The sequence below is a fragment of the Neovison vison genome, chromosome 4, assembly GCF_020171115.1.
Source record: "Neovison vison isolate M4711 chromosome 4, ASM_NN_V1, whole genome shotgun sequence".
Lineage (NCBI taxonomy): Eukaryota > Metazoa > Chordata > Mammalia > Carnivora > Mustelidae > Neogale > Neogale vison.
The window spans coordinates 74,014,660-74,036,847 of NC_058094.1; the positions used below are offsets into that span (position 1 = coordinate 74,014,660).

At 43.0% G+C, this 22,188-nt stretch overlaps 1 protein-coding gene across 3 annotated transcripts in view; it reads right to left on the reverse strand.

Annotated features, from left to right (window-relative positions):
* Positions 1 to 22,188, reverse strand: part of CHD7 (chromodomain helicase DNA binding protein 7) — a 188,987-nt gene that overhangs the window by 93,632 nt on the left and 73,167 nt on the right. The window contains exon 1 of one of the 3 annotated variants that reach the window (XM_044245546.1): positions 5,718 to 6,625. The exons of the other annotated variants lie outside the window; for them this stretch is intronic. Within the exon in view, the coding sequence (XP_044101481.1) occupies positions 5,718 to 5,876 (159 nt within the window). The 5' untranslated portion in view covers positions 5,877 to 6,625. Of the gene's footprint in view, positions 1 to 5,717; positions 6,626 to 22,188 lie in introns of those variants that run through there. 3 annotated transcript variants of the gene reach the window in all.

Sequence of the window (22,188 nt, forward strand, 5' to 3'; positions counted from 1 at the left end):
ACTGTGTAAAACATCAAATATCATCAAGTAAAACATCAAGTATTATCTTTTACCAGACATTACTCTCTAGAAGTAAAAGTAGGAAAGATATCGAATTTGCTCAGGGGCCTTAATGAGTTCATTTTATTGTGTCTTCCTTCCCTCTTTTTTCTTTCTTTTCTTCACCTCTTTGCACAGTGTTTTCCTTAGCAGGCTCAACTCAGTAAGTCTCAGTGAATGAGAAGCTACAGAACAAATTCCCAGTTCACAGGCGTTTGTCTTCCTTATTTCAAGTTAGCTCTCAGGTGCCTGCAGTTCTCAAAGAGGTGTCTGGGGGCTGGAATTTGGCAGCAGACCTCCAGACCCAAAGCAACCCAGCTTACCCGGGATCGAACTCAGCAAAACACAAAACAGTGCTTCTAGAGTGGGCAACTGTTCTGCAGAAATAAATCCTATTCAAAGACACTTAAGGATGAAGACCAAACTTGCATACTAAAATAGTTAAGCTCATTTCAGTAACTTTTTACTGTACACGAACAGTGCACTTTGCTGTCACTGGTATACCCAACAACAAATTTGATTCTTGAACTGGAAAGGTGAAACGTATGTAGTTTGGCTCTGGAAAAGCAACTGATACCAAGTTTGCATTTAAGTTTCCACCACTCTATAAATGTCAGTATTATATGTAACTTATTATGCTATTCCTATATATTTAAAAAAGTCAAACTCAGTAGACTGAAAGGAAGGTGTGTCTCTAGCACTGGCCAGTCCCAAGGGTTCATGTAGAAATGGAAATAGAACAATCTTTGAGAGGAAAAAAATCAATTTATAAGGAGCTCAGTGATAAAGCTAATTTATACACTCCAGGCAGGCAAGTTCTCGGAACTCAGAGACTGAGTCTAGCAAATTCAGTTGGCAATAAATGGCTTAATGATAAACTACTTTGGTCCTATAAAAATTTCTTCACTTTTTATAGGAGACAGAATCCTAAGATGGCTGAAGGATTTCCACCTTCCGGCTGGAGAGGGGACCTGTGTCTTCCAGGCAACAGAACACAGCAAAAGTCACGGGACTTTGTAGTTGTGATTAAGGTCCCAAATCAGTTGGTTTGAAGTTACTCAAAGGGTAGATTTTTCCTGGATAAGCCTTGCTTAACTAGGGGAGGTTTGTAAAGAGGATGTGGGCTCTCTATGAAGGTCAGAGACTCTCTGTTGCTGGCACCCAGGGAGCAAGTGACCAGAGTGAGGGGGCCACAGTGGGGGAACCCAGCATGCTAAGAAACAGCAGGCAGCCTCTAGGAGGGGAGGGCAGCCCCAAGTGACAGGCAGCAAGAGCTGAAGCCCCTCGACGTACAGCCACGGCAAACAAATTCTGCCAGCAGCCAGAATGTTCTGGGAGATGGATTCTTCCCCCGTCGAGTCTCCAGATGAGAACACAGTCCTTGCACCTGACTGTAGCCTTGCTGCAACCCCGAGCAGAGGACCAGTGAAGCTGTGCTCAACCCCTGACTCACAGAAACTAGGAGATAAAAAGATAAGACAAATTTCATGTCTTATCCATGAAATTTGCAGTAATTTGTTACACAGCAATAAACAACAAATGACCCCTCTTTTCATGCTAGACATTGATCCTTCCACATAACGACAGACAGCACCCCAGTATTTCTGTATACCTTTGTGAAGCTGCCACTGCAGCTAAGGCTGAGAACTTCGGTGCCAAGCACTGTTCCGGGCTCACAAGCACCTTGGGAAACTACCCCATCCCATGCACGGGAAAACTAAGGCACACAAAGAGATCAAAACATTTGCCAAAGGTCACAAAAAGCTGGTTAGAAGAGGAGTCTGGGTTAAACCCAGGCAACCTCTCTGCAGAGCCTGCGCCTCAGCCATCATACCAGCTGCCTAATCCCTGATGCTCCCACACTCCAGGATGCAGGAGGATGAGATGGCAGGAGAGCTGGGGGTAAGGTAACGATGGGGTGGGGTGGGGTGGGATGCAGAGAAGGGAAGGAGTGTTGGGGGCATTGGGACCTGCTCAGACGACTCAGAGAATGTGGCTGCTTCAGGAAGGCTGGAGCCCAACACTGTTTCACAGTTAACTGCCACGGAGATCATCACAAGGATTTTTCTAAGAAAACCACACCATTTTCAAGTAAAAAATGTAAGAAACTGCACTATAAACAATATTAAAGGTTCCAGATATTTTAAAAGAAACTTTATTGCATATTAGAAACAGTCTGTTTAACACTTAAAGGGGATGGTGTCCCGATGACTCCTTCCAGCTGGAATTACACATGAAACAGAAGATACCAAGGCAATTAAGTATTTTATAAACACTGCTGAGGGGTCAAAAAGAGGGAGGTTCATTCACTGACTAATAACGCAGTAATAAACAAACAGCAATGTTATGCAACTGAGAAAATTATTATAATTGAATCTACACAGCTGGGCAAGAACAGAAGCCTGGTTATGTATATTAAGCTCACAAATGCTTTGTGTGGGTAGGTTTTAGTTTCAGAACTGTTTCAGATTTGAGTCCCTTTTATAAAGTCAGATTTTTTTTTTCTTATCTGAATACAATTCCGTAATTATGGCTGTAGAACAGAAAATAACTTAATGAACTGCCCCACCAATTTTTGCTCTTCTGTTTATACTACAGAGAAATAAGTGTGTACATAGTATTTGGGAACTTAAACTTTCTTGAGATGTACTCATTTTAGATGAATACATTGTACCTTGTTTGTGCAAAGCAATATGAATAATGAATGACTATGACTCCCTAGCATACTGGAGGGAAAAGCCCAGAACAAAATAGCTTTTCCCATTTTAACATTTAGCTCCTGCTGTGTTCTTGGAGTTTCCTTCACACCTTGATATCTTCCCCTTTGCAGAAGATGGGCAGAGAAATACTGCCAATTACCCTAGTTAAGTTTACACAGATGTGTCACAAGAGAGTGACTTCTATATTTCCCTTGAATTGTTAAAGTCACAGCATTTAAATTAGAGAAACATTATTACTCTCTTGGGTTCAAGACAAAGCTTGGTAAAAGTCCACCATCCTTCCATCAATTAAATGTAGTTAAAATGCAAGCCAAAACAAAGCAAGCTTCTTTTGGGAAAATATTCTAGCTAGGTATTATCCTTATTACTACATGGCATTTTTTTTTCTTAATTAAATGACTAAATCTGAACAAATCACTGATCTATGTCAAGTTCCCATCTGCATAAAAATCTAACTAACTTCAAACACAAATGGATGATTAGCTAACCATCAGGGCAGAGGTACAAATGTATCTTCAACAGGCACACATTTTACATCAATGATATCTATTTTTATGAGATAAAAGTACTAAAGCTTTAATGGTGGCAATTAAAACAGCCAAGAGTTTGAGTAGCTCGATGGCTGAGTCACAGACCTTTTACCTATAATGGGATCCATTATATCCCTGAACTCCGTTTGAGGGAGTAAAAGAGGAACAAATTTTTAAATATGGTTATAAAACAGCAGTACCCTCTGAACTAAGCTGTTTTCGTTTAAACTGCCGTTTGATTTACCCTGTGTCTTACTGTCAACATCCACTCAGCAGCCTTCTTTATAGTTCTTAGATACGTGTATCTATTTGAAAATATTTGAACAATTTGAAAATGCTTCAATGAGGCTACTATGTAACAATTTATATTTAGGCAACTTGTTTCTACTTTAACTTTTTATATTTAAAAAATCCATGTTTTGAAAATGTGTAACTTGAGATGACTTTTGACAAAATCCTCATTTGTACCTAAAATGTCAGTATTTATATTTTAATATAAATATAAATTGCACTTTCAAAGTACAATTCAGGGGGAACAAATAATTAACTATTCACAATAAGATGGTGCGTTTCAGTAATACAGAACATCCACCAACGAAGGAGTGGGGATTTTTCATGATATTTTATAACATTACTATTTGAAAGTATTAGGGTAATAAGATCTGTGGTTACAAAACATAATAATCATATGTCTGCTAACACTCTCTAATTCAAGAACCTAAAGATGTTCTCTTTAAGTTCTCTCTATAAGTTTCTCTTATAGCAAACTCAGAAATGTAAATAGAAATGATCTTAGGAACAGCCTCTCAAGTTTTTGTATCCGTTACCACCATCATCTCCAGGGACAGCTGGCAAACAGGAAACAACACGCAGAACGGATTTACCTCCAACCAGGAAAGACCAAACTAACAGGGATGGCGGGGCAGCCGGAGTGGCCGCGGCCCAGATGGCCAAGGTCCTCAGGGTTATGCGGGTCCACAGCCCCCACTGAGTATGCCAGCATTAGACGGAAAGCGCCAGACGCGTACTTGGGCAGATTCCTTTCTGTACTAGCAGCTCTTTTTAGACAGGTTGTCAGAAGGAAGAACAGCAGGATGGACCCAAGGACTCAGTATTAGGGTTGGTGTTTGACCATTTACTCTGTGGGGCTTTACAATCAAGTGGGAAAACAATCATCTCAAGATCTGTGAGACGGACAAGCCGGACTCACTGATCTATAAAATCCCGCCTAACTCTGCAGCTCGGGTCTGCTGTTACAGCCTGACTTCAGTCCTGCTCAAACCACAGCTACCGCAACTTGTCTTTTAAAAAGAAATGAGTGTTTGTAAAGATGGAGCTAGAAAACGAAGATGGTTTCAGAAGGAAATACTAAGAGAGTTTCTCAGATAAATAAAAAAAAAAAAAAAGAATAAAACCGATGTAAAAACCTGCATTAGCCAGTACAAAATTAAATAAGATATACCCAAACAACAAAATGTTGAAGTGTACAATTTCTTTTCCTGTAAAAAAGGGAAACTCTCAGAACAGTATTCCAATACTAGAGAATCTCATTTCACAGACATGTAACATCTGCTAGGTTTTCCCGCAGTAAGCTTAGCCTCTGCTCAATCTAACAGCCCTAAAGTAATGTGTCTTAAACATCTCCGTCTGCACAGAATAATAATGTTTGGAATACAAAATGCATTCATGTCTGCACACCTCTGAAGCTGAAGATCCACACCAAATAAACCACGGAAAGGTGACAGGGAAGGGGAAGCACGGGTAAGGCAGAAAGGACAAAAACCCCAAGTCATTCAGCATGAGCCCCGAGAAAATGACACTGTCTCACCCGGAAACAGTGTGCTGACACTTCTGGGCAGGGGGGCAGAGTTGAACTGAGGGAAGGAAGGAAGGAACTGCCAGGGACCCGAACCCCCCACAGCCCAGGTGAGGACGCAGGCTGCAGCAGCACTGACGGGCACTACCAGAGCCCTGTGAGCCTCGCCAGCCAGGAGACACCAGCTCAAGCCAAACTCCAGGCTGGCTTCCAGCCACCCCGGGACAGGGAATACTCTTCAGTAATTCAGAGAAGTCTACCCGGCCCCTTCCAGAAGTCTGCCACAATGAACCATGTAGCTCTAGCCTCCAAATTTATGTACCAACCCACTTCCGGATCTGCCTGTCACCTTTACACTCTTCTCTCCACCTACGGCATCCTTCCACGGCCCATTCAGTTTTTCAAGTATTTATCGACCCTTACTTGACCCCACATCTTCCTCCGGCTCTTGCCATCTTTTCTGCTCCCCTTTGGGCAGAATCCTCAGGACAGTGACCATATTCGTTGTCTTCCTCCTCCTTCTGTCCACTGCCATCTTTGCTCTATCTAGCCGCTCTAATATTCTCATCACGGTGATCTCCAAGGCCTCCTCTCCCTCTCAGTGCTCCTCACCTCACAGCAGGACCTGACACAACTTCCCACTCCAAGCTTCTTCACGCGATCTCCACCTCCAGGACAGTCCTCTCCCTCCTGCCTTGCAGGCTCGCTCTTGGCCAGTTTCTCGTCAACTTCTCCACAAGAGACTTCTGAGATGCTGCAGCAAGCTTCCATGTTTGGATCTCCGCTCCATGCAGGCTTCCTCCTTCTTCAGGTTCCACTGCTTTACAGAGCACCTACAGACTGATGAAACCCATAGTTCTTTCTGAGCCCAGACCATGCTCTTGAACTCGACACCTCTCTATCCAACTGTCTACTTGATATATTCACTTCGATGTCCTAACAAGCGTCTCAAACTTAATGCATTCTGAAACAAATCCTTAATTCTGTCCACCAAACTCCAATGCCATACATTATTACTCTACCAGCAGAAGAAGCCAAAAACATGAAGTCATCCCTGACTCTTCACTTAGTCTCCTTCGATCCAATCTGTTAAGTCCCATTGGCTGCCCCTTCCACTCTCCCAATAATCTCCTTGTCCAGGGACTGCAAGACCTTGTCTGTATACATCATCCTCTATATCCTCATCCTCTATAACTAACCCCTGGTTTCTAACTTTGTCCTCCACCCCAGTCTATTTGCTGCACAGTCTGAGGGATCCTTTAGAAATGTAAATCAGACTATGTCACAGCTCTCTTCAAAGCCTCCAAAATTTGCTCATTTCATTCACAGTAAAATCTTGAGTCCTTGCCATGGCCTACAAGACCTTAAACGATGTGAATGATACGGACTCCTAACGCTTCCCTGATCTCATCTCCTATAATCCTCCTTTGTGCTCTTCCACTCCCAACTGCATAGATTCCTTATTTACAGACAAACAACAAAGGACAAAGGCCCTTCTACCTCAGGGCCTTTGCACAAGCTGCCTCTGCCCTCAGAGCTCTTTACCCAAAACCTCCATGGCTATCTCCCTTGGCTTCCTTCAGGATGGTTTAGGCAGTAACAGAGAACACAAATGTAACACAGTGATAAGACTTGGCAATTTTAGGGAAAAGACAAACAGGAGCTCATTGCATTATTCCTTCAACTTTTCTATAGCTTTAAAATTTTTCAAAAAATCAAAGTTGGAGAAGGGAAACCTCTGTGCTACCGCACCAGTGTTCACCTTACACCTTGTCATTGACCACTCCTCCCTCATTTGCAGCAAATCCAGACACTTGATTCTACTTGGGACTTGATTTTCTTTCAGCACCTTAAAATCAGCAGCCCAAAAATCCAACGCACTTTATTCCACCAGCTTGCTTTCCTATCTTGGTTACTGTCACTATGACTCCCACTCATCCAACCTTGTCTGTCCCTCTCCCTCACTGGACCCTACCCACACTTCTCCTTCCCAGTCCTCCTGCTGCTGGGCTCACCTTCTTCCGTGTGCTCTCTGTATGGGGATAGAGAGGTCGTTCGAAAACACAAACTACCTGTGCTGCTTTGCTCATACAATTTGTCAACGATCCCCACCAACGGCATTTAAAACAGAGACTCCCAGTGTGGCTGGCCAGGGTCCTTGCCGGCCCCATCTTTCCCATCACTTCTGCTTCTCTGCACCTAACACATGCGCCGTCGCAGGCTAACAAATGCAGTCACAGAACACACTTTGCTCTCTCCCAACTTAGTGCCTGTGGATGTGTCACCCCCCTGCCTGGAATGCCCGTTCCTACTCAATCTTCGAAATACAACTAAACATAATCTCCTCCTGAGGCCTGATCGAACACTCTTCCAAGGCCAAGGACTACTTACCACGTTGCTTGACTACTTACTGTGAGATCCTTCTAACCCTCTGCACTACAGCCCTGAAGGAAAGCACGTTATGCTCCTGTTTCTATGTATATACAGTGTGTGCATGTGTGTGCGTATGCGTGAACGTGTCCCTAACACCTAAGCGGAGACTGACACCGCAGGCTGAGCAACCACGGAGTGAATGTCAGAGTCTCCCCAAGCCTCACTCGGATGTTACACAGCCATCATCCCCCGCCCTCCACCATCACACCTCAGAGCTGCTGCACCTCCGTGGTACCCAGAAGAATGCCTTTGGCCACTGTGGACCTAAAGAGTACGGGCACACATAATGCACACTGGACTGACTGGTCCAAGGCAAGGCTGAAACGTCTGTGGTCCTTCAGCAAGGCCTGGGTTCTTTCTGCACAAACTTCTCCAGCACTCTTTTTCCCTGAGTCAACCATCCCTTTTCTTCCTGGGCCTGAAATAATTAAGTACCTAATCCCATACAAGTCTGCATTTCCCTGTCTTCATTGCAGTTACATTCCTATTAACTGGGGCTTTTTTAAAGGGAGAATAGCTTATTTTTATACCTCTACAACCTCACAGCGACTGGCACACCGTAAATGCACAACAACATTCACTGATGAATGAATGAATGAATGAATGGACGGATGGATGGATGAGTTCATCGCCTCACCTCTGACTATCCTAAGTAAGACTCAACAGACGACAAGCACTGCCTCTCTACTGTGAACTCATTGCGATCACTCATCTCATTCCCACAGAGACCGTGCCCAACAGAAGTACTCCCTGGAAAGAGACCTAGAAAATTCTCAGAGTTTGACCTCTAAAAATGAAAACAGTACCTTTTCTAGGAATTGCTGAACTATTATACTTTGTATCAAAAATAGCTTAGAATTTAAGAGTGTGTACATTTTAAAATAAACTTTAAAACTCTAATGGCTTACAAACTGCAAAACACTTCAGTCATTTTAGATGGAAGGTTGAAACATGTTTGCAAATTTTGACACATATATGCTTCTCCTGCTGGCTCTGACCACAACCCATCTACTGGTGGGGGTGTGGGGCTGATCATCTATCTTCCCTTGAAGTCCTCGAAGGGAGTACTTGAACCAGAGAGAGGGGGAGAACCAGAGAGGACACCTGAATGGGCGGTGGGCAGAGGGGGAAATGGCTGGTCCAGGGAGCGGGTGCTGGGTGTGCCGCAGAGCTTCCGTTCCACCTGCCAGGCCCCAAGATCACACAGCCCCAGATGAAGCTCTGAGCCACGGAGTCCAAGGTCCTACTCTAAACCTCCAGTCCCAAAACCTAACTCACCATCCTAACCTCCTGCCCCTCGATTCCTGAAAACAAACCAAAAAATCTCGTGCTCTTTTTCCTGAATTCTTCAGCCCAGCAGTTTAGCCACCGCTCACAGAGTACCCAAGAGGGCAGCATGGTGGTCCTACTCCCCCTCCTCAACCTTTCCATGCACACTGCTGCTGTCTCAGTTCCAGACCCGTTACCTCTCAACCCAGTCCTCCTGAGGCTGAGGCCATCCGCTGCCCCCGCTGGCAGAGAGCAGCTACCAAGCACCTGGGATGTGGCGGGTCTGCCCCGAGAGGGGTAAAACGACACCAGGGCTCAAAGAGTTCAAACAGCAGCAGCAGCAAAAGGAAACGACCTCTATCTCATTCAGATTTGTATATTAAATAGTATTTGTTGAAAGAATATACAAATATTACATGCTGAAAAAATATTTTGTAAATATTATAAAATCATTTTCACTATTGTTGTTTTTTTTATGTGACTAGACAATTTTACATGACATATGTGGCTCACATCCTGTCCCCCTGGACAGCACTGCCTGGGGCACTGCTCAGCTTCTTTGCTGGCTCCACCCGTGCAGCCTCACCTTCCCCATGTACCCTCCCGGGAGCCCTTGGAGCAGCTGCCCACTGACCTTCAGGACGGGCTGACTTCCACCCGTCAGACACGACACAGCCAAGGAGGGGTCTCCTCCACAGGGGGTTCCTGAATGTCATTCTCCCCATAGCTCCCAGACCTCTTCTCTCCCACACCTGCCGCAGCATACCACACTGGACAAACACCCTCAGAATACATGTGCCATGTACCGAGGGTACGAAAGAAGATGACAGACAGAAACCCTGATCTCACTCAGCTCGGAATACACAGGAGGGGGCAGAGTATTTCAGTAAAAATATTACAGTAGCAGTGATAATATTACAATGTGACATGAACAGCAGTTGGACTTTACAGACACTCGGTGTAGCCAGCTACAACTGCGAGCACACTACATGTATTACCTCACTTCATCTTCCTGACAACAGGATTAAACAGGTTCTAGTAGAAGTCTCATTTTAGAGATGGGAAACTAAGGCCCAGAGAAGCTATGCAGTTCACCCAAGATCACACAGCTCATAAGGGAGAGAACCAGGACTCCAAGGCCACACTGTCCAACACTGTGCTTTACTGCCTTCCAAGATGAAGGATCACAACATGGGGAGGACATGACCCACTGTGGGGGCACAGAGGAACAGTCCAGAGCCCACACTGGTGAGGTAAGAACAGGCTTTGCAGAAGAAGCCATTTCTAAACTGCAGGTGACTATTCTGGGCCAAAAGCCTGGAGGTGAGAAGGTCTGAAAGAACTGATTATCAGTTCACTGTGCCTGGGGAGAAGAAAGCAAGGGCTGTATCTAGAAAAAGACAGGGCTTTGGTTGTTTTTTAAGAAGGAACTTTTTGAGGGGCACCTGGGTGGCTCAGTCAGTTAAGCGTCTGGCTTCGGCTCAGATCATGATCCTAAGGTCTTGAGATTGAACCTGTCAGGCTTTGCTTGCCCCCAATCCCCACTCATGTTCTCTCTCTCAAATAAATAAAATCTTTAAAAAAAAAAAAAGAGGAGGAGGAGGAACTTTTTGAGAGAATCTGCACAGAGAGTTCATGAAGATACAAGACTGGTGAAGACCCAGAGGTCTGGTGAAGAACGGACTAAAAAGAGGAGACAGGCCCCCTCCCATGGTATCTGGAAGGTCAAAGAAGGGAGTACTGCAGTCCTCATTCCTTATCCAGATGAGTCTAGGCAGAACCTCACATTTCGTACCAAAGGGAAACCAGGGCATCCCCAGTCCTCAAGAGGAATTACCAGGCAGATGCTCTCTACCAGCCCTGGCCAAGGGTTTCTGAAGATTTTACTAACTCCACACAACTGAGACATGCATCCAAACTTTTAAAAAAATGTCTGATTACAAGGTTGTGAAGTAAAAATATTATGAAACCACCAACATAAGCACTTCCCCAAGACCACATGGCAAGTATTCCAACAGGGATTCAAAACAACCAAAAAAGCACATATTTCCTTGGGGGGGTGGGCCGCAGCTGGGGATGGCGGGGAGGGGCAGGGGGTGTTAAACAACCAAACAGCTAAGCAAACAGGATATACTTAAGTGGATTGCAAAATTTACATCCATTTTAAAGATGAAAGAAATGCTTTTAAAAGAATTTAAAAGAAATGCTTAGCTTGCCAATTCAAGCAATACCATAGACCGCCCTCCCCAAACTGCCCCCCACCCCGCCACATTCATTCTCCTTCACTTTTAGCAAAAGAAGACAACAGGAAAGTGGAACAAGCAATGCACAAAAACTGGTATGATCCCTTGTCCAGGAGCATCATGGGAATCTGATTTCTCATCTTGACGGAAAGCTTTCTACTAATGTCTGGTACCTTGGAAGTGCAGCAATGCTGTTTTTTAAGCAGACAACCTCCCATAAATATTTTCATAAGCTTTAAGATGGCTATTTTTCACATTTAAAGATGGTCCACTGGGGCGCCTGCGTGGCTCAGTCGGTTAAGTATCTTGATATTCTCCCTGCTCGATATTTTCTCTCTCCTATCTCTAAAATAAATAAATAAATCTTAAAAAAAAAAAAAAAATGATGTCCACTGGAAGAAAGAGAATAGAAACCAAAAGTCAATCTAATCCTAGTCTTGCCACCAATGAACTGTAACCACTTTATCGTTAGCTTTTATACGCTATTCATTCAATATTCACATTCACTGTGCTGAGCATTGCCCTAAAAAATGTACATACATTCTCTTCCAAGGTTACAAGTCTGAGAAGTTTAGAAGGGATTTTCTTATTCATCTTTGTGTCTCAGGAGCCAATACCACCAAGAACATGGTAGATGCTAAGTGCCATTATAATGACCTCTCAGTGAACTACTACTCAGATGCAGACTTCTATTAAAATTCAACAACAAAAGAATAATTAATTCATTATGCTGTATGGAAGCATATAAGAATATGAAAAAAGGTGGGCCTCTAAGACTGAGACAGGTACAGGGCATCTGGTTGGCTCAGCTGGAAGAGCACATAACTCTTGATCTCAGGGCTATAGGTTCAAGTCCCGCGCTGCGTGTAGAGTCTCTTAAAATTAAAATCTTTAAAATAAAGACTGAGACAGGCAAGATTCTGTCCTCATCTTACTCAGCCTCACGTGACGTAACTGATGACTCCCTCACTCCCTGCAACCCTTTCCCTACTTGGTTCCAGGATGCTGTTCCACCTTCCTGACTACTCTTCTCGTCATACTGTCCTGGATCCCCTGGTGTAGAGTATGAAATAAGGGACTGCACAAGGGTCCTCTCCTCACATTTCTCTCTTACCCATCCACTCTAGATAACATGGTCCAGGCTTATGGCAGAAAATGCCATCTGTATAATGACAACTCTAATTCCTCCCCTAAATTCTAAATTCCCTTACACAACTGCCCATCTGAAACCTCTACTTGAGTCTCATTAGTAAGCAGCTCCAAATTAACATGTCTGAGTGAAATGTGAGTTTTCTGCCCTAACCACTTCTCTCAGTATTCCTGAACTCCCAACTACTCAAGCTGAAAACCTGAGGTCTCTCATTCTCTCAAACCCCGTTTCCAATCCATCAGTAAATCCTGTCAGCACATGAAATCTGTTCTCACTTCCTACTACCACAACCCTAATTTAAGCCATCATTATATCTTGCCTGATCAACTGTCCCCCTGCACTACCACACCGGCCCTATCCAGTCCTCACAGAGAAGAGCAGTGAGCCTGCTAAAATACACAATATATTATATCACATTGTGCTCGGAACTCAATAACTTTCCAACTCATTCACAAGAAATTTCCAACTCCATACAATATGGCTTACAATGCCCTACTTGATCCGACCCCCAGTTACTCCTGTAACCGAAGCTCCTACCTCTCTTTCACTCACTATACTCCAAACATACTGGCCTCTTTGCTGCCCTTCAAACATACCAAGCACACTCCTGCCTCATGGCATTTGCACAGGCCATACTCACTTCCCTCAGATGTTTGCATAACTTGCTTACTCCCTTTACTTTATTCAGGTTTTCTGCTCGGTGTTACCTCCCAAGGAGGCATTCCTCAACCAACTTATCTACAATATCACTCTCTATAGTTCACTATCCCTTCATTCAGTTCTATTTTACTTCATAATTAATAGCACTTATTATTACACAAACATACACAAACATTTTGAAGTTACCTGGCTGGTTACCTCTATCACTACAATGTTAACTTCATGATGACTGCTATGGTCATAGCTATGCCTAGAACAATCCCTGGTACAGAACAAGCAGTAATAAATATTTGTTGAGCGTTGTTCAATTGATAAAAACATATTGACAAATTGATAAAATTGACAATTGATAAAAACATCTACCAAAGAAAACATCTCCTAAAGAACAGTGAAAAGGCACCTATATGAGTTTTGGAAACCCTAAGAGTCAAGCGCATTCAAGAAAAATAAAGTAAATATAAAGTTGCACAATAATCAATTTATCAAACCTAATAAGAAGAAAGAAGGTATTAACAGGAAAGGTATAGTCTGCTAAGAACTCAAAGGACATTCATTTAGCCATTTAGCCAACAAGGACCAAAGGATACAAGGGATCAAGGAAAATTCGACCAAGAAAGGGAGCTCTGCTATGTAGCAGAGGCACAGAAGAGGCTGGATGAAAGTCCTAAATCAAGTAAAACTCAAGGAAATCAACCTTTGTTCCCCCTGCACTATGAATCTGGACTTCCCTGTACGCTGACAGCAAAGAGAGGCAACAGAGGGGAACTGTACATACTGTAAATAATGTGAAGCTCTGCGTGGCCTCCACAGTCTTCACACACCCAAGTACCATCTTGTTAAACTGGGTCAATCCCAAAGATTCTAATCAACTCTGAATGTCTATATGTTCTAGACTTCCAAAGCTAGAAGCCTCTGTAAAGCCTCAAACAAGAAGCCTCTGTAAAGACCGAAACAGAACGGTCTCTGTTTGTGCCATCACCGTACCTGAAGAGTACTCCGTCTGCAGCAGCATTTCCTCCGTGGTGACACAGACACATGCTTAACCTCTCAGGACCAGCTACGGCGAGCTCAGAGGCAAGGACAAGGGACTGTTCATCTTCACGTTTTCAGCACTTACTGCACATGCATCAGTCACCGAACACGTGTGGTGAAGGAAAGAAGCGAAGAAACAACGACCCCACCAAGACCAGCCACCTTCCAAGGCCCAGCAGGGCAACCACGCTCCTTTCTCGACTACACCGTGTCCTGCAAAAGCCAGCTTGTCTCGTTACCGAACTCATCCCAGTGGGTGTACGAGGAGACCAGGCGACTCAACAATCTACAGAAAAGTTACTCGGGATTTTCGACAGGTGGCAAAACCTGCTCTCAGGTGTTTTGGGGCCACAGCTATCCCCACGGCATTTAAAAGCAGGCCTCCTCAGCCTTGGACACGCATTCGAGTCCCTACTGAGCTGCTTCGGAGAGGGGACCGTGAGGCCCCCACTAGCAGCTTGGGCATCTCTGATTAGACAACATTGGATGACCCTGGTGTGCAGAAGAAACTAAGAGCACCACATCACACTGACATTCCTGTGGTCTTTGAACAGGATGAGTGTGCTCATGGAGAGCTCTGAGCTGTTTCTGAGGGCCAGGGAGAATTGGAGGGCTCACTTTCCAGTTTCCCAAGGAACGCACACATTCTAAGAAAAACGACCAGCCTTCTGCTGCTTCTCCTTTTCCGTCTTCCTTTCTACAATCACTTCTTTCTACCAAAACGCCTTTCATTCATCCCAAACCTTATTATAGTACATCGCCCTAAGTTATAAAAACCTCTGGGGCACCAATCAAATGGCGATTTGGGAATGCCTTCCTCTGAAAGAGGTGTGAAGAAAGGACAGAAAAGCCCACTCAGTGAAATGATGGTGACACAAGAATTTTAATGCATTTATCCTAACTGAAAAACAAAAACGAAAAAATTTTTTTTTAATTTTTCAAAACTCTCTTAGGGGACAAAATATTTTAAGTACTACTGCTCTATCAAATACGACTAAAACGGCACTGTCCAATATGTAATCGGTAGGCAAATGTTGCTGTTTACATTTAAATTGGTTCAGATTAAATAAAATTTAAAATGTGATTGCTTTGTCACACTAGCCACATTTTTAAGTCTTCATGACCATAAGTGCTAACACGTCCTGTCATAATGGACAGCATAGAGGACATTTGCATCATACCAGAAAACTCCACTGGACAGAGCTACTCTGGAATTCTGATTAATTGTTTAATAAAGCACTGAACTCCTTTCTAGGGGAAATACTGGATCTACCTACAATCATTGTTATGACCCCCAAGTACCATGAGAAGCTGAGAGATTTCCACCAGGTACCAATGCATGTGAGGAATTCAACTTCCAAAACAAAACGTTCACCCTACAACCCTCTTATCTGGTTTCCAAAGAAGAGGGTCTATTCTCCACCGATAAAACAGAAAACTAGTACTTAAGCCTCTTTTTAAAAATTATTATTGAGTTTCACATAACACACATAAAATAAGCCATTTTAAAGTAAACAATTCAGTGGCATTTAATATAGTCACAACAATTTAGATTATTGATGACCTGAAGAATCTGTCAAATCATCTTCTGTCAAGGTTCTATTCATGACCTAATTAAAAGAACAAAAATCTAGGGGAGATTGCCTAAGATATGCAACCCATCCACGTTTGGCAGTGTAAGTCCACTTGAGTTACCAAGCAGGATCTCTGAGATGCGCTGCCTAGGTCAGATCAATGTAACCCTCGCAAGACAGCTGTCACCATGTAGCCCTCATTGTCAGTCTCAGACAGGATTATTAAAGGGCATGATAGAAACCAGCATGAAGGGAAACAACTATTTCTATATTTGTTATAAAATGACCCCTAGCTAAGAAACGTATCTGTAATGTCAGTCATATCTCCTACACATAGAAAACATACCACACAAAATTCCTTTTAGGATTTGAAGTGAGGAAAAAAACATCCTTCTGAGAAGAAAAAGATATTTCTTTCTTTTTGATGAGAATTACACATCTTGCCATGTTTCCCTTTGTACACTAATCAGGAAGCTCAGAATATAACGTGGTGCTAAGTCCAGGCAAAAATTAGGGTATTTCCTTGTCCTTATATTTCCAGGACCCAATTTCTTGTCTCTATTTCACACACACACACACACACACACACACACTCTCTCTCTCTCTTTCTCTCCCTCCGCCCACCAACTCTCTCAATCTCCGGCCACCCTCCAGTCCTTTTTGGAAAACTATCAACTAAGGAGTATAATGCAAATTTCTATTATTTCATTTAACCTCTGCCACTTGGGGACAAGATCAATCTTAGTACATGACTAATTTACCTTAAAGTAACATCTTATAACAACTAATGTTTCTCTACTTGTCTTCAATGCTAAATAGACACTAGCACATTCTGCTCAAGAGAGAGCCACACAGGGGTACCTGGCCAGCTGAGTCAGTAGAGCATGCAACTCTTGAACTCGAGGTCGTGAATTTGAGCCCCACACAGGTGCTGAGATTACTTTAAAAAAAAAAAAAAAAGATATACACCCACCTCGAAATATGAGAAGTGTATCATAAGGGACCAATAAGCAAGATATAGCTGTCAGCCATAAGCACTGGAGAAAACACACTTTGAAATTTTTCTTCCAGGAACAGGGAGACTGAATCTAGTATCACATTGTGAGAAATCTTTTTCAAGGGGAGAAAAAAAAAAATTCATCAACTGTGATAGCTTCTAACTTACAAAACCAAGTAATAAATGTTTCATACAAACCATTTATGGCTAAGACTTCTTTGGCAAAAAAAAAAAAAAATTAAATTAAATAATAACTTTTTGAAATATTACTTATACTTTTAAACTAAGATACTCTATTCACACTACTTAAAATAGTATGCCATGTTTAGCAACAACTGGCTGATAGCAAGGATTTATTCCAAAAATAACAATGGGCATTGTGTCAGCATTACCACGTATGAATCACTACATTCTATCACCATCTAACAGGGCCAAAAGATACAGGGTGCCCATGCTTTAAGTCCACCTGGTAAGAGGTGAGAGATTAAAAAAGTAGGGACACAGGTGACAAAAAAAACCTGTTCTGGTTCTATCTGTGCCCTACACCTTATTTCCTGATAATCTAAAGAGTTTGTTATGGCTGAGATGTCAGATATCTATGTCACCAGCTATACACGGCTAACTTTAACTAAAATTAAAAAGAACTAAACGCTCAGTCCTTCACTCTCATGAGCCTCGCTTCAGGTGCCCAACAGCCACTGGTGGCGAGTAACTACCATATAGGACAGAGCAAATACAGAACATTCTGGTCATCACGGGAACGTTCACAGACAGTACGAGCTCACACATTTTCTACAAACACATTATTAGTGTGATATCAAAGAACAAGTGGCAAACTTTTTTCTGAAAAATAACTTGGAAAGTACTAGATACTTTCTGACAAACCTCAGTACACAGTTAAGTATATTGAAGAGGTGCTAAATCTTGAATTAGATGAAAGTATACACCAGGGCTGGATGGCAACCACTCTACAGTGTTTCCTTAATACGAAGGGAGCATTTCAAATATTCACAGAGTATATGCAGATTCTAGTTCAATAAATATATACCAACTTTATACATGATATTTTGTAAACACACATCTGATGGATATTTGATAACCAACAGGTTTTCCATCTACTTTTTTAAATCCTGTTCAATATTTTTTTCTTTTAAAGATTTATTTATTTGACAGAGAGAGAGAGAGAGAGCACAAGTAGGCAGCAGGCAGAGGGAGAAGCAGGCTCTCTGCTGAGCAGAGAGCCCAATGCGGGGCTCGAGCCCAGGACACTGAGATCATGACCTAAGCCAAAGGCAGGTGCTTAACCCACTGAGCCACCCAGATACTCCCCAATATTTTTATAAAAAGGAAAAACCATAGTGTATGAAGTTGGAAGATGAAAAGCAAAAAGGTCCTTTCCCTTGCATTCAAATGGAAGAAAGATATGTGGTCTTTCCTAAATCACATGTCTCTCCTATCTAGCTCTAAAATTCTATAGCTCTAAACAGTAAACTTCTGGTGTGCCTGGGTGGCTCAGGAGGCCGACTCTTGGTTAAGTGGCCAACTCTTGGCTTTGGCTCAGGTCAAGCTGTCAGGGTCCTGGGATGGAGCCCACAGGAGACTCACACTCAGCAGGAGTCTGCTTGTGGATTCTCTCTCTCCGTCTCTCCCTACCCTGTACCCCCATGCACTCTCTCGCCAAATAATTTTTTTTTAAGTGGCAACAGTATTGAGTCGTACAACAAATGTTCCCCAAATTGCAAACCCCACATACTAAAAAAATGTGATCCACCTTCTTTGACCACTTTTTAAAAAATGTTGCTATTCAATCAACAAACTGCAACGATTCTTTTTTTTCCTCTTTTTTCCCTTTTGTGACTGTCTCACCTTGAAACAATGAAGTTACATTTTAAGGAAAAAAAAACAGATTAGGATAAAGAAACATTAAAAATATCATAAGTGGGATGGCCCTCACAAACCAGTGGAGTTTCAAACCGCCACTGGCACTGTTCCACAGGAACAGGAGGATGTCATCATAGATACAGGAGAATACAGCATAGAAAGATGCTGGTAAAAACAATGGGGTACAATGAATCACCATACTGCGGTTAACAGTTAGTTGTAAGTTTACATTTGATAAAGTCAAGAATTACTATGTAAAGGAGTGTGTAATTCTTGGATGCTAGAGGAAATACTAGTTAACATTCCTAAGAACAGGATGTCAACTTAACCTCCGACACTTCAAGTTCCCAAATCTAAGAGATGATTTGACCTTGGTTAAAAGTGGGAAGAAATTAAACACTGAGAAAGTTGGTGTTTTATATATAGTAACCCATTTCCTAGAGAGTAAATGTAATATGACAGCGACTTCCAACCACCCTCAAAATATTATGAATTCCTGTTTGCTTTATAGAATTCCAATAAACTGATTTTTAAGCCATTGATATAATAATGTTCTGTTTCACAAAATAAGGGCAAGCTTTTCTACTTTGAGGTGAGAAGTTGAAAGTGGGGGAGAAATTCCAAGAGCTCATGTCAACACACCACATTAGCAATAGTTATAATAAAATACTTAACTTTCATCAGCGACTTACCACACGCCACACACTGTACTAAAAACTTGACAGCCACTATCTCATTTAGCCCCCACAATGATCTGAAGCAATTGGTACTTGTTATCCTCAGGAAACAAGTTTAGGAACACCAAGAACCCAATTTTCTGATGAGGCAAAAAACGGGAAGAGTAAGCTTCGGGAGCCATTCCCACATGGGTAAAGCCCACGGTCTGCACAGGTCTGCACTCCTGAATGCCAGCACCTCGACAGGCAGTGGAGACCGCAGCTCCCTGGCTTATTGACCAGCATGTGGCCCACTGGACAGAGCTGCAGGGGCACCCAGACATGACAGGGGAGACGCAAAATGCAGCAAGTAAACGGAACACCTCTTCCCATTAACTCACTCTCAAAGCCAAATTCATATTTAATCTGAAATCTTCCTCTAGCATCCAACACGGCATGGCATTAAAAGGTTTCTCACTCAGGGGCACCTGGTTGGTGCAGTCAGTTGAGCTTCTGACTCTTGGCTTCGGCTGGGGAGGTGATCTTGGAGTCATGGGATCAGGTTCTGCACCAGGCTCCACACTTGGCTAGGAGTCTGCTTGGGATTCTCTCTCGCTCTCCCTTTGCCCTTCCCCTCACACACCACACCCCTCCCCAACACACACACCAACATATACTCTCTCCCCCACTCTCTCTTTCAAATAAATAATCCTTTTTTAAAAAAGGGATTCTTAAGTCTTCAATGAGGGAAACTTTAAAACTGATCCTATAATCTGGCATATTTTTGCTCTATGATTGCCTGGTTTTAGTTTTTTGTTCTCTTTTGCCTCTTCCTTTCACCAAGAATATTTATTTATATATCTTGGTTTTTAACTTTGTTGCAAACACAGAAGGTGTGAACTTTAAGCTCAGCTCAAAGGACAGACCTTCTCCAAAATCAGGCTCTGGAGTATTTCTTTCCTACAGTTGTCTTCTACCATTGTTGCCAAGTTAGGAGGGACACCCGATTGAATGAGAAGTCAAGATGTAAGACCTGGAGCACCAATGCTGCTTTCACATCAGACCCCAGCACGGGGGGGGGGGGGGGGGGGGGGGGGGGTGGGTGTGTGTGTGTGTGTGTGCGCGCGCGTACACGTGCGCTCCGTCAACAGTCCCCATTGTTTAAGAGAATACAGCTTTAGTGAAAGGGGAAAGTATCCAGAGGAACAGCTGATAAAAATGAAATACTACTTAACTCCTTCTAAATCATCAAACTTTTTCCCTAAAGAACCCTCACTTGTCTCCTTTAATCCACGGTATGCCTCCATGCATTTCAACAGCTCTCTTTGTGAAAATGTCTTTGCAATATTTGAGCAGCCAGAAACGGAGTTAGCTTAGTAATGGACCAATTTAAAGCAACGTCAGCACATCCTACTTGGTGATTGCCCCAGTTCCACTTCTGCCTGTGGTTACTGACAGATTATCTATAGATTTACAGCTATGAATACAGAGAATGGAGAGTAACATTGAAATGTCAAGACTACGGTAAATTCTCCATTAGTCCTCACTGTCCGTTTCTGTCAACTTCCACAGTGGTAGTAAACTTCAGCCATCTCTTCATACTGACATTTTGAGGTGGTTGTAACATTAACAGCAAAAACAAACACATCATAACTGACTAATCCTACAGTTTTATACGATTGCTTTTTTAACTTAGAGAATGTTTAAGCTATAAGAGTCCAGGAAGATGCGTGATCTAAAAACTGAACTTTACTTTCAAATATTCCTATATTCGATAAGAACTTCAAGTCCACGCATGCCTCCTTCATTAAAAAGTTCAGAAATAATAAACTTCCAAAAAATTTTTTCGGAGAAACCATGAGAAATTATTCACTAGCTGAGAAATCCACAGTGCCATACTCCTAGCCCTCCCTCCACCCCCCGTCCCAATAAGCAAGAAGCAGGGACTCCACAGCCCACCAAATGGCTGAGGGACAGATTCATACCCCAGAGGTACAAACCTGCTCCAGCCTGCCCATGAAGAGACAGGAAGGGCACAAGCTAAGTTAGAATGCCATTCATGAAACTCTGAGCAAGGCTTCCAACAACAACACATACTCGATACCCTTCCCACTCTCTGCCCCTGCCCAAAACAAACAACACCACTCTCAAGGTTAATACCTCTTACTTCAAATGAAAACCAAAAATTTTTCTGCCCTCACTGTTAGCGTTAAAATCTAAGAATTCTCCTGAAATTGGTGTAAGAATTGTGTAGAATTAAACATAGAAGACAGCGGAGAACAGGCTGAACATACTATAAAGCAGAACAGATATATGCTCTTCAAGCAGGGGAATCAAAATGGCATGTTCTGGGCACCTGGGTGGCTCAGTGGGCTAGGCCTCTGCTTTCAGCTCAGGCCATGATCTCTGGGTCCTAGGATCAAGGCCCGCATTGGGCTCTCTGCTCAGCAAGGAGCCTGCTTCCTCCTCTCTCTCTCTCTCTCTCTCTCTGCCTACTTGTGATCTCTCTGTCAAAAAAAATAAATAAAATCTTAAAAAAAAAAAAGGCATGTTCCCTTTAAATAACTGGATGGGTGATGATTTTAATGCAATCATTAAAAGAAGACATAGGGAGGGGCGCCTGTGTGGCTCAGTTAAGAGTTGGACTCGGTTTCCGCTCAGGTCGTAATCTCAAGGTTGTGACACTGAGATGGAGCCCCACAGCGGGCTGTAAACTTCTCAAGGAGCCTGCCTGCCCCACTCCCTCTGCCGCGCGCCCCACCCCCGCTTGTGCATGCGTGTGTCTTCTCTCCTTCCTTCATAAATAAATAAATTCACTCTTTAAAATAAGACCTGGCCATCTCTCTCATCATCCAATCAAATCAGGAAGAAAGCAAGCAGGATAATGAGCGTCTCTGTATCTCTGTTGACTTTTGACTTTTTTTTTTTTTTTAAGATTTTATATACTTATTTGACAGACAGAGATCACAAGCAGGCAGAGAGACAGGGAAGCGGGCTCCCTGCTGAGCAGAGAGCCCGATGCGGGGCTCGATCCCAGGACCCCGGGATCATGACCTGAGCTGAAGGCAGCGGCTTTAACCCACTGAGCTACCCAGGCGCCCCGACTTTTGACTTTTTTAAATGGTGCTGAGCTCCCGGCACGTTTCCAGCTTCCTTTAACGTCCCCACTAGCACCACTCTTTTTTTTT